Source organism: Rutidosis leptorrhynchoides, chromosome 9, assembly GCF_046630445.1.
Source record: "Rutidosis leptorrhynchoides isolate AG116_Rl617_1_P2 chromosome 9, CSIRO_AGI_Rlap_v1, whole genome shotgun sequence".
NCBI classification, from domain to species: Eukaryota; Viridiplantae; Streptophyta; class Magnoliopsida; order Asterales; family Asteraceae; genus Rutidosis; species Rutidosis leptorrhynchoides.
In genome coordinates, this window is record NC_092341.1 from 39,700,955 (window position 1) to 39,713,513 (window position 12,559).

A 12,559-nucleotide genomic window follows, 5' to 3' on the forward strand; every position below is an offset into this window, starting at 1 on the left:
GAGGTTTGTTTCATTTTTTTACTACTTAAACCCTTTATCTGACCGATCAACAAATACTTTTGATTCAATGAAAATTTTGTTCTTCAGATGGCAACAATGTGAATCGCTACAAAAATTAATTAGGTAGCTTTGAATCAATGTTGATCTGGTATAGTAATACGTTGAAAGTTTAATGCTTACGGAGTATTAATTTGTTATCTCCTTTACATAGTGTCTGACTTTTGACCAGGACTTGTGGGTGACTCGAATGTAGGCTAACCTGGAGACCCACAATCGTGTTAGATGGTTAAGGGTGGTGGAACTAAATGAGTAAATGTGTTTTCAAATTTGCACTATCCAGTTTGTTGATACTAATCAAATTCGGGTTCATTACGCTTGAGAGCATTACAACCTGGGGCTACTTACAGAAAAGGTATTCGATTAATCTTCAATTCTGGGGCTACTTGCAAATTTATCTTTTTCTGTTTAGTGCAATTTTTGTTTGTATATTTGATTTTTCTGCTTGATTTTCACTGCCCTGATTGATTATTATGTAGCAATTCTATACAACCTAGAGTTTCAGTAGATTAATAATAGACTTTGGATTTGAGATACAAACAAGGTAATCTGAGGCCTACAACCGGTGAACAACGTATGGATAATCTAGCATCTACCTCCTTTGGTATGATTTGTTGTTTGTGTTATTTTTGTGGGATAATATCTTTTGTTTTATTGTTTACATGTTTTAATTAATGCACAATTTATATATTTTTATATACTGTCTCTGGATTTCAAGTGTGGCAAATGTGATCGGGTCAACGAATACAACTTCAACCTCTAAATCCGGAAGTATATTATTTCAGTTCTTACCGAATTTTAATGTGTTTTTTGGCCTCATGTTATATTCTAAAAGTAAATATTCCGAAAGTTATTAAGTTGTTTTACTATTGTTCTTTCTTTAAAGACGTAAACTATGATTTTGGTTCAATTCAAAGTTTTGGTGATGTGTGCTACTCTATTTGCTCAATTACATCGATTTCTTGGCAGTTGTATATATGTTCTTTACTGTTTTTGTATTCATGTATAGATTGATCCAAAAAGAGAAGCACAAATTATATGTATTAGGAATGCCAGTGTTGAACTATCCATCTAGATATGCAGGTAGAGTTGGACTGATTTTATTGTAAAGATGGGTACAGCTGAGTATAAAACTTAGAGGGTCAAAATAAGTAGGCTAATAATGATGTAAAGTTGATTGATCTTATAAGTAGGCTAATAATGATGTAAAGTTGATTGATCTTAAAAATTCTGAAGCCATCTATTCAAATAGATGGGTACGGCTGAGTATAAAACTTGCTTTTTTAGGATGTGATAGTAATTTTCTACTTTCACTTTGGGATATGTAACTTTGAATAATTAATTTTTGGTTGTTGATCTTGAATGTGGATAGGTAATATTGAATGATAAAAAAAATGGGTTGTATTTGTGTCAGTCCATTATCTTATGGTCACTTTCATACAGGTCTATATGGGCGGGTTTGGGTTGACGCGAAACATCTAATATAAAATATTCATAGTCGCTGAACTAACCTTGCAGTTATTTAGCACAATCAGAAGGACAAGTTTTAAACTTCATTTGGATTTATAACAACCCGGAGAACTATTATGTGTATGACACGTGTTTTTTCTTTATGACATACATACAGTATGGTTGATGGTGATCATGAGACAGTGACAAAGGAGGGGTGAACTAATTTCTAACTGTGTATGCACAATCAAAGCTCAAGAAAATGGTATTAATATTTCCCTTATTAAATAATTTATGTCACTTATCCTTGCTATAGGAGTCTGTACTAAAATCTGATGAATATATTTCGAATCAATGATTTTTAATGTTAAGTGTATGACTAAAATCGAATAATTTATGGCAACTGTTATTGACCAACTTTTTTTGTTTGTTGTCGTGTTTTGTGTTTCTACAACATTAGCAAATGTGCAAATGGGTTTTGAGTAATGTATAAGGGTGATCAAGTATATTGTGTCTTGCAAATGGGTTTTGAATATTATATATATTTCATAGTTTACAGTCAGTTGTATGCTTTTTGACTACTTAAATTGACATTTTCATCGATAAGCAAAAAATACTGATGGTGTTGTTTATTTTTATTATTATCCTTGCAAATGTTCCAAATGGCAGTATACTTTTTCAAGTTGTGAACTCCTTATGACCTTAGCTATGAAGAAGCTTTGTAAGTTGTTTACATTTGCACAGATTTTTTTCCCTCTGTAAATGGTGAAACTAATTTCGTTATGCATCTTTATGTTATTTTAATATTGCGATTTAGTTGTGAACTTTGTGGTGTTGTGTAAATTTTTATTATTTGTGACACGTTACATTGTTCGTTGAAAAACTGAACTATAAAACCAACGTTTGTGGGTTGTGAATTCAGATTCATGCTCCATTCTAGCTGTTATCTATTTTTAGAGAATTGGAATATTAATTTGTGTGTTTTTGTCTTTCATTTTTGTTCATCTTTGTTTGGTTTATAAGTTTTTTTCCAGATGGTCAATGATTGTTAATTCGCGATGGTGCATCACCGAACTCAAGAACACAAAAAACAGTACATTGTTGCAGGGCTACGTTTTCACATGTGAAGTGCCCCACTTGCAATAGATGACTAAAAGGCGACCCACCATACTTCCAGTGTGCCGACCACGACAACGAAAGCGCCTACATCTTCAGGTAAACCCTAACAACATATGTTTGTGCCGAATGTGATTATGCTAATAATTTTTGTTACTTTGCACCTTTGCGGCTGCATCAGTTAATGCTTTTATCGCTTTGCTTATAAACTGATATGATGATATATGTTCACTTTCCTACTGCATTAGTTAAAGCTATTATAGCTTTGGTTATAAACTGATTGATCTACTCATTTTTTTATGAACCTAAAAAACGAAAATGATTTTAAATAATAAAGTTGTGCTGAATGCAATTATGCCGATGATATATGTTCCCTTTGCTGATGCATGAGTTCATGCTTTTTTTTTCTTCTTTTGATTATCGACAAATTAGTACATGAACCCATATAGCTTGATAACTTCGTTACCGAAAATACATGATATATGGTCTCATTATGCTAATCTCTCAATTTTGCTTTAACTCTTTCATTATAGACAACACATGCAAAAATATACATTATTACAGAGTTGCACATTCACATGTCAAGCAACTAGCTTATTTAATTTTATGCTCAACTTTGCAGGTGAAACACAAGCAGGAGCAACTACCTGAACACCAGTACTAGCGACACCAAACAAGTAAGATGCACAAGTAAGCAACACTGCCACGAAACGACATCTATTCCTCGACAACGAAGACAAACAAACGAAGAAAAAAAGGGAATAGAAAAAAGGGTGTAAAAAACACTACATATTTTTCCTATCTATGTACCTAATACACAACATATGTAAATACCTGAGGCTACGTTAGGTAAAGCACCTGCTTATGTTCCGACAAAAACCTTAAAAGAGGGTTGTTATTAGGTAATAATTCTTTCTAAAACTCACTTTCTAACTAAAACTCACTTTCTAACTCTTAGATCAAAAAAAGACTTTCATATGCCCTTTGATCTAATGGTCTAAAATGATTCCCTACTTATATTAGCTAATAAATCAATTTTGATTGTTGAAACTGACTAAAATACCCTTTCAATTATAAAACACGGGATAAAATTAACAAAAGGGTTCAGGTCATATATATAGATAGATTCACGTCAGAAAAAATAAAACCCTATAATTCATCTCTCAAATCATCGACCAACAACTCTACCCTATACACTTGAAACACTTTGTATCCATAATTCTATTATATGAATTAAAATTGCAGATATGAAGTATTGGCCTAAGAAACACTTTGTATCCATAATTCTATTATATGAATTAAAATTGCAGATATGAAGTATTGGCCTAAGGTAATACTTATAATACCTTTATTAAGTAAATAAAAAGTTCTATGTTTTTTTTTTCCTAAAACCTATACGTGTTTTTATTTATTAAACGCATATTCCCTACATTTTTACTCTAAGCGGATTATTTCTACAGGAGTCTAAATTTCTAATTCATGCTCGAGTGCTGCGGGTTTGCGACAATCATGGTTGGTTTATGAGCTCATGTGTTAACTGTGATAAAGAATTGGTTGAAAGAGACTCGCATGATAAAGAAGGGACTATGTGCTGGTGTACTCAATTCACTGATGAAGCGGCTTGGGTCCGAAAGTTAGTTTATTACTTTTTTAAAATTAATGAACATATAATAAACTTATGGTACAATATTAACTATTATCGACGTAACCTTCTATAGGATACATACTACAATGCGAGTAACTGATAAAAGTGGAAGGTGTGATATCATACTGTTTGACAAACTATTGTCCAAGTTGGCTGGAAAGAGTAAGGCTTGGCTTAATGCAAAGGCAGTATCAGTAAGTTTTGAACTTATCAATAATATCTTACTTTCTATTGATACAAACCTATTTTACTGCTTTTTAGTAAACTAAATTGGCTACAATTCTTTTGTAGTATGATGTACCTGTTGATGTTCCATCTGAGCTTGTGGATCTTAACAACCGAAACTTTGTTTTCTTATCAAAGAAAACTGATAGTTACGTCAACAACAATTACAATAGTCACATTGTAGTTCTTGACGCTATAGATGACGCTGAAGTTTTGGAGGTGATTAACAAAAAACAACTTGAAGAAGTTGGGTCAGTCAACCTTTTAGATGAGGTCACTGTTTTCCAACCACCGACACCATACCAGGTGAAAACCATTATATACATTGGAAATATGTAGTCAAATTCATACATTATAATTTAGACTTAACATATATACTAATTTATACAATTATTTTTTGGATATGTATTTACGATTGATGATTTTATATTTAATTTGTCATTTCACAAAAAAAAGAATTTTGTTCGACAATGTTTTTTGAATTCAAGTTCCGTTAGGCGTAAGAGTACAGCCCTAAATAACCTTCTTGCTGAAGACACACCAAGTCGACAAACATCTGATGCAGTTGCATCTCTCAAAATACCAAAGATTCAACCATTCTGATTTGATGCATTGTCAAATTTTTGAATAAATATAACATGTGTTTTTTCAACACGCAATACTCATGCTACAATAAACGTGGTCTGATAGTGCAACCACAAGAGGAAAACGCCTCAAACAAACTTTTTAATTTGTTTTTATGTTGCATTTCAATGACTACATTTCCTTCTAGATTTTTATATAATAAATATGTTTTTAGTTTTCATTACCAATGCTTTTTATATGTCTACAATAACTGTTTAAGTATTTTATACTATGTTCAACTTTTAAAGTTTTTTACAGACATATATGGTTGGATTTTAAATTTCAAGTACATACATTGGATACAGAACAACTAACATAACTACTTACATTAAATACAATAATTATAAACATTATTTCTGTACAAACACTCACATAGCCCCGCGAATTCGCGGGTCCTCCACTAATATGATATTAAACTAAAGATACTAATTACTCCATATATAAATACTAAAAGATACATGGTTTGTAATATACTAATTTGAGAGGGTGAATATTGAAAAGTTAAAAAGGTGTAGGGGTAAATGTAAAATATAAAGAAGATTATGAAGGTAACATGTGAACCAATCATTTGTTTGGCTTTTGTCCATATTTAGGATATATAGTAATATATTTATGTTGAAAGTGGATGTCATGTTACAGTTTATAAATTAGAAGATTTCCACAGTACATAATTATTAAAGTATGTAAAAATGTAATACACGTAGTATAAATATTTTGAAATTTTAATTTAAACAGGTAAAGTAATAGAATATCAAGTAGAACTTGATATACTTCTAAATGTACTCGTAGTAAATAATTTTTTCGTCTCAATTGTTTGAGCAATGAAAAATAATAGATTAACAAATGTGTAAAAAAGAGAATACTCATAATCTTAAATAATTTGAAAGATTTTTGTTCGAGTACGTAAACCCAAATCTAATCACTAATCACTAATCACTAATCTCTAACCAACCAATATACACGTGATTCTTTTTTAGTAAAAGTTAAAATCACATAAACACATATTCCGTAATATACATAAACCAAACAAAAATAATAACAATGACAAATTACATCATTTACATAGAAACTTGAAATCCATTCATTTATCTAATTACTTTTATTTATTTATATATGACTCCCATTATTATTATTTTATTTTTATACTAATAATACTAATAACTATTTTATTTTTATACTAATAATAATACTAATATTACTGTAACAACTTTTGGTACCATCGCTTTAGTACTAGTAGTCAATAAAGCTACGACTCAAAATAAAAATTAAAAATTACAAAAAGACCTCTCAAATTTTACAACTTTCTTTTTTCGTCCTGCAGCAACAGAAGTCCAGCACAAACAACAAAACCCACATGACCACCACGACAACCACCACCCATGTGCCCCTCCTTAAACTTTCCAACTTTAGCAGTTTCAACCCTTTACTTTACTTTTTCCAACTTTCACCCCTCACATATTTTTTTTACATCACAGCACAAGCATTGGGGTTTTCATCGCTGAACATTTGTGGTGCTGGTGCTTGGTACACATACGCCGTCGCCGGAATCGTAAAATTCTGCGGGTGGTGTAAATAATAAAATTCATTCCTTTTTAAATTCAAATCTTCTCCGCTGACGTCACCTTTTGCATCACCTTCATCCTTTTTCTCATCTTTTGATTCTTCTTTCTTTTCGACGGCGCCGTCTTTGGTTTCTTCTTTCTTTTCTGCGGCGCCGTTATCTTTTTTCTCTTGTTTACCTTTTTCTTCTTTTTTAGGTTCGGGATCTTGTTTGACGATAACGGCGTTTTTTCCGGTTCGTTTGTGAACGTGGTCAACAAGTTTTGACGCCTCAAATGTTCCTTTAACGGTTACTTGTGAATTTTTAAGATCTGATTCAGCACTTTCAACACCTAATAATCATTAAATCAATAATATAAATAGTAAGTATTAATAATGATTAGGATAGTGATATGTACCCAACACATTTTTGTTATGTATATAATCATCGTGCTTTACGGTGTTTGTAAAACATAATTGTTGGGTATATAATAAAAATGTGTTGTGTATCGATTATATAATGATTATTTGGTGGTTGAGATTTTATAGGAATATTTTGAGTGATAATTGAATGGTTGAAATGGAAAGGAAATCTGGAATCTTGAAATAATTCACTAATAATAAACAAATTATTAAGAGAATATAAAGATTGTGATGGTTTAGTAATTTAGTTTTGAAAAGATTATTGATTAATTAAAATAAAAAAGACAAAAAGGATCTTGAGTAAAAATTTGACCTTCAAGAATGTGATAGTTGTGATTGAAAAAAGTGGTCAAACAAGATTCATAACTGGTCAAGAAAAAGAATTTTCTTTTCTTTTCTTTTCCTTAAAATGTAACTTTAAAAACAAGAAAAAGAACAAACCTTTCATTCTAAGAATTCTTTTTCTAATTTCTTGAGCACAAGCTTCACAATGCATGTTCACTTTTAGAACCACTGTAATCACCTGAGGTGGCTGTTGAACATCACAAATCACATGACAAATATTTATAAAAAAATTAATCAAATTTAAATTACTAGTGACAAATAAATATTTACTAAGTTAATTATGATAATTTGTACTACCTCCGTCTCATTTCAATAGATCATTATTCTATTTTGACCATTCCAATAATAATATAATAATAATAATAATAAGATTGATTAACAAACCTCTTCCTTTTTCTCTTCCACTTTTGGTGCTTCTTTTTCTTCAATTTTAGGTTCCTCCGCCGGCGGTTTTGGTATCGGAGAAAGCAACTCAACTTGCCGGTGACTCTTTTTTTGCACCCTTTCAAGAACCTTCATTGGATCTGCTTTTTCTCCTTTCACAACAACCTTATGTGTCTTACAATCTGTTTGTATATCTTCAACTCCTAATTAAATTATCAAAATAATTAATTTAAAACACATTTCAATTACTAAAAGATTTATTTTATTAAGGTTAAACGAACAAACCATCAAAGCCTCTAAGACACCGCCGAACTTTTCTTGCACAGCCTTCACAATGCATGAAAACTCTTAAAACAATCTCCGGCGCCGGAGGTGCATCTTTTGACTCCTCTGCCTTCTTCTCATCGGCCTTGGCCGGCTCTTCCTTCTTTTCTTCCTCTGGTTTCTTCTCCTCCGTCGGCTTTTCCACTTGCTAAAATATTTTCAAGAAAACAAAATTAAAAACACCCACGTCAGAAATGATGAAAAAGATTCAAACTTTGTAAGAAATAATAAATAAGATTCAAACTTTATAATCAAAGACACAATAAAATCAAAACCCAACCTCCCCCATTATCACTTTTTGTAAAAATGATGAAGATTTAAGATAAGGTAGTGAAACAGAGCACACAGAAGACACTTGTGTGTGTATATATGTGAAAATAGTATTTAATTTAATTTTTATAAATTTGAAGGAGGGTGGGGTTACGAAATGTGTACAGTAATCGTGAATGTGTGGTATTATTATGGATGATACTCCGTATATGAGATCTAAAGAGAGTATTGAGTTCTGATTTTTGTCATCAACATATTGACGTGGCTTTTTATACGAGTAGATGCCACGTGAAATACTACTCCGTAATAAAAATACTACCATGAAACGATCTCGTTTGATGGGTGAATATTTTGGGAAACGTTTTGGGTACTTCTTATTTGCTACAGGCGTCCGCACCATATTCTTTTATGTATCGTCTGATGTGATTCATGGTCAAACGGTCAATCATTTGACTTTACCGTATTACAATCATTCTCGCACTTTTTTTACAACAGGTTTAGACCACTCTTATTCATGACGGTTCGTCATGAGATCACTGATTATCACATTAGCGCCACATCAGCACCTTCTTTCCATCACTAATCAACCACTAAATGCTAACATCCATAATGTACCCATCACTTGGTCCCACCTCTATTTTTTATATTAAATTTTTATATCAATATTAACTTATATTTAATAATTAAAATTCTAAAAATAAAAGTTTTATTAATAAAAACATTACAAATTCCTAAAAAAAAAATAATATTACAAAGTCCTAAAAATAAAAAAAAAATACAAAGTCCTAAAATAAAATAAAAATAAAAAACGATTACAAGACATGAATTTTAAAAACAACAAACACTACTCGTCTTCGGTTAACTTGTTCTTATACTTCTTCGCTATGTTACTCATTGCTCGCATCAATAACTCGTATTGGTCGGGTGGAATGTCGGAAGACACCGGTTGCGATAGAAGCTTCAAACTTTCCAACATCATACGAGTCTCAACCTCCTCCTCCAACTTTTTCGTCCGTTTTTTAGCTTCCTCCTTGATCGCCCTCATGGTTTCACGTGTTGCATTTATAGTTTCATAAACCGCGGCTCTAGCATCCTCCGAAGAACAACGAGATGCCGCATCCGATGAACAAGACTTCTTTTGACTCTTTGCACGACCCGGTGGACGGCGGAGTGATGGACCTCGAAAGAAATTCTCCAAATTTATTGACGGGGTATCAGTCGAAGTCGGAGTCTCATCGGCATCTCCCAAATTGACAGGGTCAGGCTCGGTTGCACGACGTTTGGCGCTCACCACGGTTTCATAGACTTTAAATTGAGGACATTCTTTAACAACCCTCCATGCATCTTCGTACGCGAAGACTTTCTTTTGTTGCTCACGAAACGCCTTCTTAACTGACACCAAAATATCGTTGTCGTTGGCTCCATTGGGCCAACGCTTAACAAGTTTTTCATAAAGTGCGACAAATAGCTTGATATCTTTGGCCATCTTGGTCCACTTGCCCGATATTTGATCCATACGCCTTTATTCCCATGCGCGTAGATTAGGTATGTTAAGTTGTGTAATCGCGTGCTCTGACAATGATTCTCTTGCGTTGGTGCTCGAAACAGCACCTGCTGATTTAGTTTTGACTTCACCATGCGAATTTAGGGCAAACTATACTCGCTTTGCTTGGCTCGAAATCAGGGGCATTCTGGCGAAGTATGCTTCGGTAGAAAACGTTAATAAAGTCGCAGGTTATTTTGGGGAGGCGATTTAGAAGGCTACGAATTGGCTCTTTCTACGTTCGTCGAGTCTAAATGTGTCAAACACATTCTCGAGTGTTTTGAAGTGGAGCTTGAACAATCGAATCGTCTTAAAACTATGCTATGGGGGTAACGAGATTGGTGACCCCTCAGTATTCTCTTAACTGATTGATAATGTGTTTGATACTCATTTAGTTCCAATGGTTAATTGTGGCATTTGTGTAGGTGATGATGACGTATGTAGTAATCTAAATGACCGGTTCCGTTTGTAAGTGGAGTTACGGAACAAGTAAATATCTCAATGGAGTATAGGAATCATTATAAGGAAGTCCATTCGGCTTTGAAAGGTGCTGGTACATGTGCGAATAGGACTGTTAAGAATGGCGCATCTTTGGTTGAGCATTGTGGAGTGATTGATACGGAAATGGCTACGGATATGGTGCATGATCAAGTTGAGGCTGTTTTGGGTTCGAGTTCATCACAATTCGTTAAGATTGATGTGCCTGATCTATAGGCGGATTCACAATGCATTGGCAAGACACTTGAAGACGAGCTGTTGTCGTGTCCTTGTTATGGCAAACGGCACGAAAAGGCATGCTTAAAGGCTTGGAAATTTTTTTGTGAGTACAAAGTGCCATTAAAATGTATTTATGTGTGAAATAGAACCATCAAAAGAATAATAAATCCATGTGCGATGGTTCTATGTTCCTATGCGAGGAGGAGTACGGTATCATTAATGACTATTTGGGTAAATATGTGGATGTGGATGCTAGCGGGGTTATTTCTTGATGGTATCGGCTCGGGGTCTTCTAATGTGGATCATGCATCTTCGCTAATGTCTTTTGATTTTATGTCCAGAATGGACAAGCTGGTGTGTTATAAGCAAGTCAAGGGAAAATTTGTCATGCCCGCGAACAGAGTTAAGGAGGCTTCCAAGGTGGCGGATAATCTCTATAGTTGATTTTGTTTTCAGCTCATGGTTAGATGTTTGTTGTGTATTATTTCGTAGGGTTAGTTTGTTTTTGTTTTGGTCGTCTTTCTTTTGTTAGTGTTGATTTGTGTTCGGATTTAATTGGTCGTACTTGGTAAGTTTGTTTGCCCCATCCCTGGTGCTGGCCTACTTCAATTGGGGAAAACTCTCTCTTTCCCACATGAGTTCAAACACAAGACTTCCCCACTTCGTACATATCACTAATTGCTCTAATATATTTACTCGGTATACCTCTAACATTAAGGTCGTCCGAATCAACTTTCGTGGGGCACAATCATATGCCTTTTTCAAGTCAAGGAAAATCATCTCTAGGCTCTTTTCTTTTCCCTATTCTTCTTCATAAGGCTCCTGATAATATGAATTGCCTCTATTGAAGCGCGACTTGGTATGAAACCAAATTGGTTATCCGAAACAATTGTTTCGCGTCGAAGTCTAGTCTCAATCACTATTACTCAATGCTTCATAGTATGACTGAGTAATTTTTTGCCTGTATTGTTACTGCATATCTAACCATTCCTTTTGTTCTTGTAAATGGGAATACTCTCATCGAGTCTCCATTACGTAGGCATTTTTGATCTTCTAAATGTCTTGTAGAAAAGACAAGTCAACCACCTAACACTAGGGATGGCAATAGATTGGATATGGATCGGGTGATGCCGTATCCATATCCATATCCATTTAGTTTTTGTTCATTCATATCCATATCCATTTAATTTTTGTTCATCTATCCATATCCATATCCACTGGATTAAGCGGGTTAATGGATATCCAATGGATGTTAAAAAAACTTATAATATTTCCCAATATGTGATTAGAACAACAACGTAATTTAGTAAAAATAAATATAACGTGACATAATTAAAGTTTATCCACAAAAACGTGTAATATTTGTCGAAGATAGAACACAATTTGTGGAACTTACTATTAAACGCAGATTATGGAAAAGTAAATATGTAATTTTTATGTTTATTTTGTTAAATATGTGTCACACCCCCAAATAGGGCCTGGGGTATTTGTGACTAATTATATCAAATCACAGTTGTATAAATGAGAACGACTCTATATGAGACGTTTTATTGAGTTTTGCAGTGGAAGATAAATAGGTTACATTATATTTAAAGCATTAAATGTTTTTAAATGAATCGATAAGTAATGCATGAAGACTCCAATCATGGCAAGCAATCATCATTCAAAGCAGCAGATATACAGCGGAAGCAATATTTAAGTACCTGAGAATAAACATGCTTAAAAAGTCAACACGAGGTTGAGTAAGTTCATAGGTTTGTCATAAATAATGATTTCAGTAATAGACTAATAGATGTAGACCACAAGATTTTTATTTATAAAAGTAGATCTCGCAGGGATCTATAAGTAGTGCCAAGTTTGTGATATTTAGACTAAACAGTTTCAAAGTTTGCCCCGTG

General features: G+C 33.3%; 1 protein-coding gene across 1 annotated transcript; it reads right to left on the reverse strand.

The window, feature by feature from the left end:
• Positions 1-6,237: 6,237 nt before the first annotated feature.
• LOC139866297 (heavy metal-associated isoprenylated plant protein 7-like) lies at positions 6,238-8,593 on the reverse strand. Its single transcript, XM_071854487.1, has 5 exons — positions 8,412-8,593; positions 8,093-8,279; positions 7,808-8,010; positions 7,520-7,610; positions 6,238-7,008 (listed from the first exon to the last, which is right to left on the reverse strand). Exons 1-5 carry the CDS (start codon positions 8,418-8,420, stop codon positions 6,581-6,583), a joined length of 918 nt encoding a protein of 305 aa, XP_071710588.1. The 5' UTR covers positions 8,421-8,593; the 3' UTR covers positions 6,238-6,580.
• Between the last annotated feature and the right edge of the window lie 3,966 nt (positions 8,594-12,559).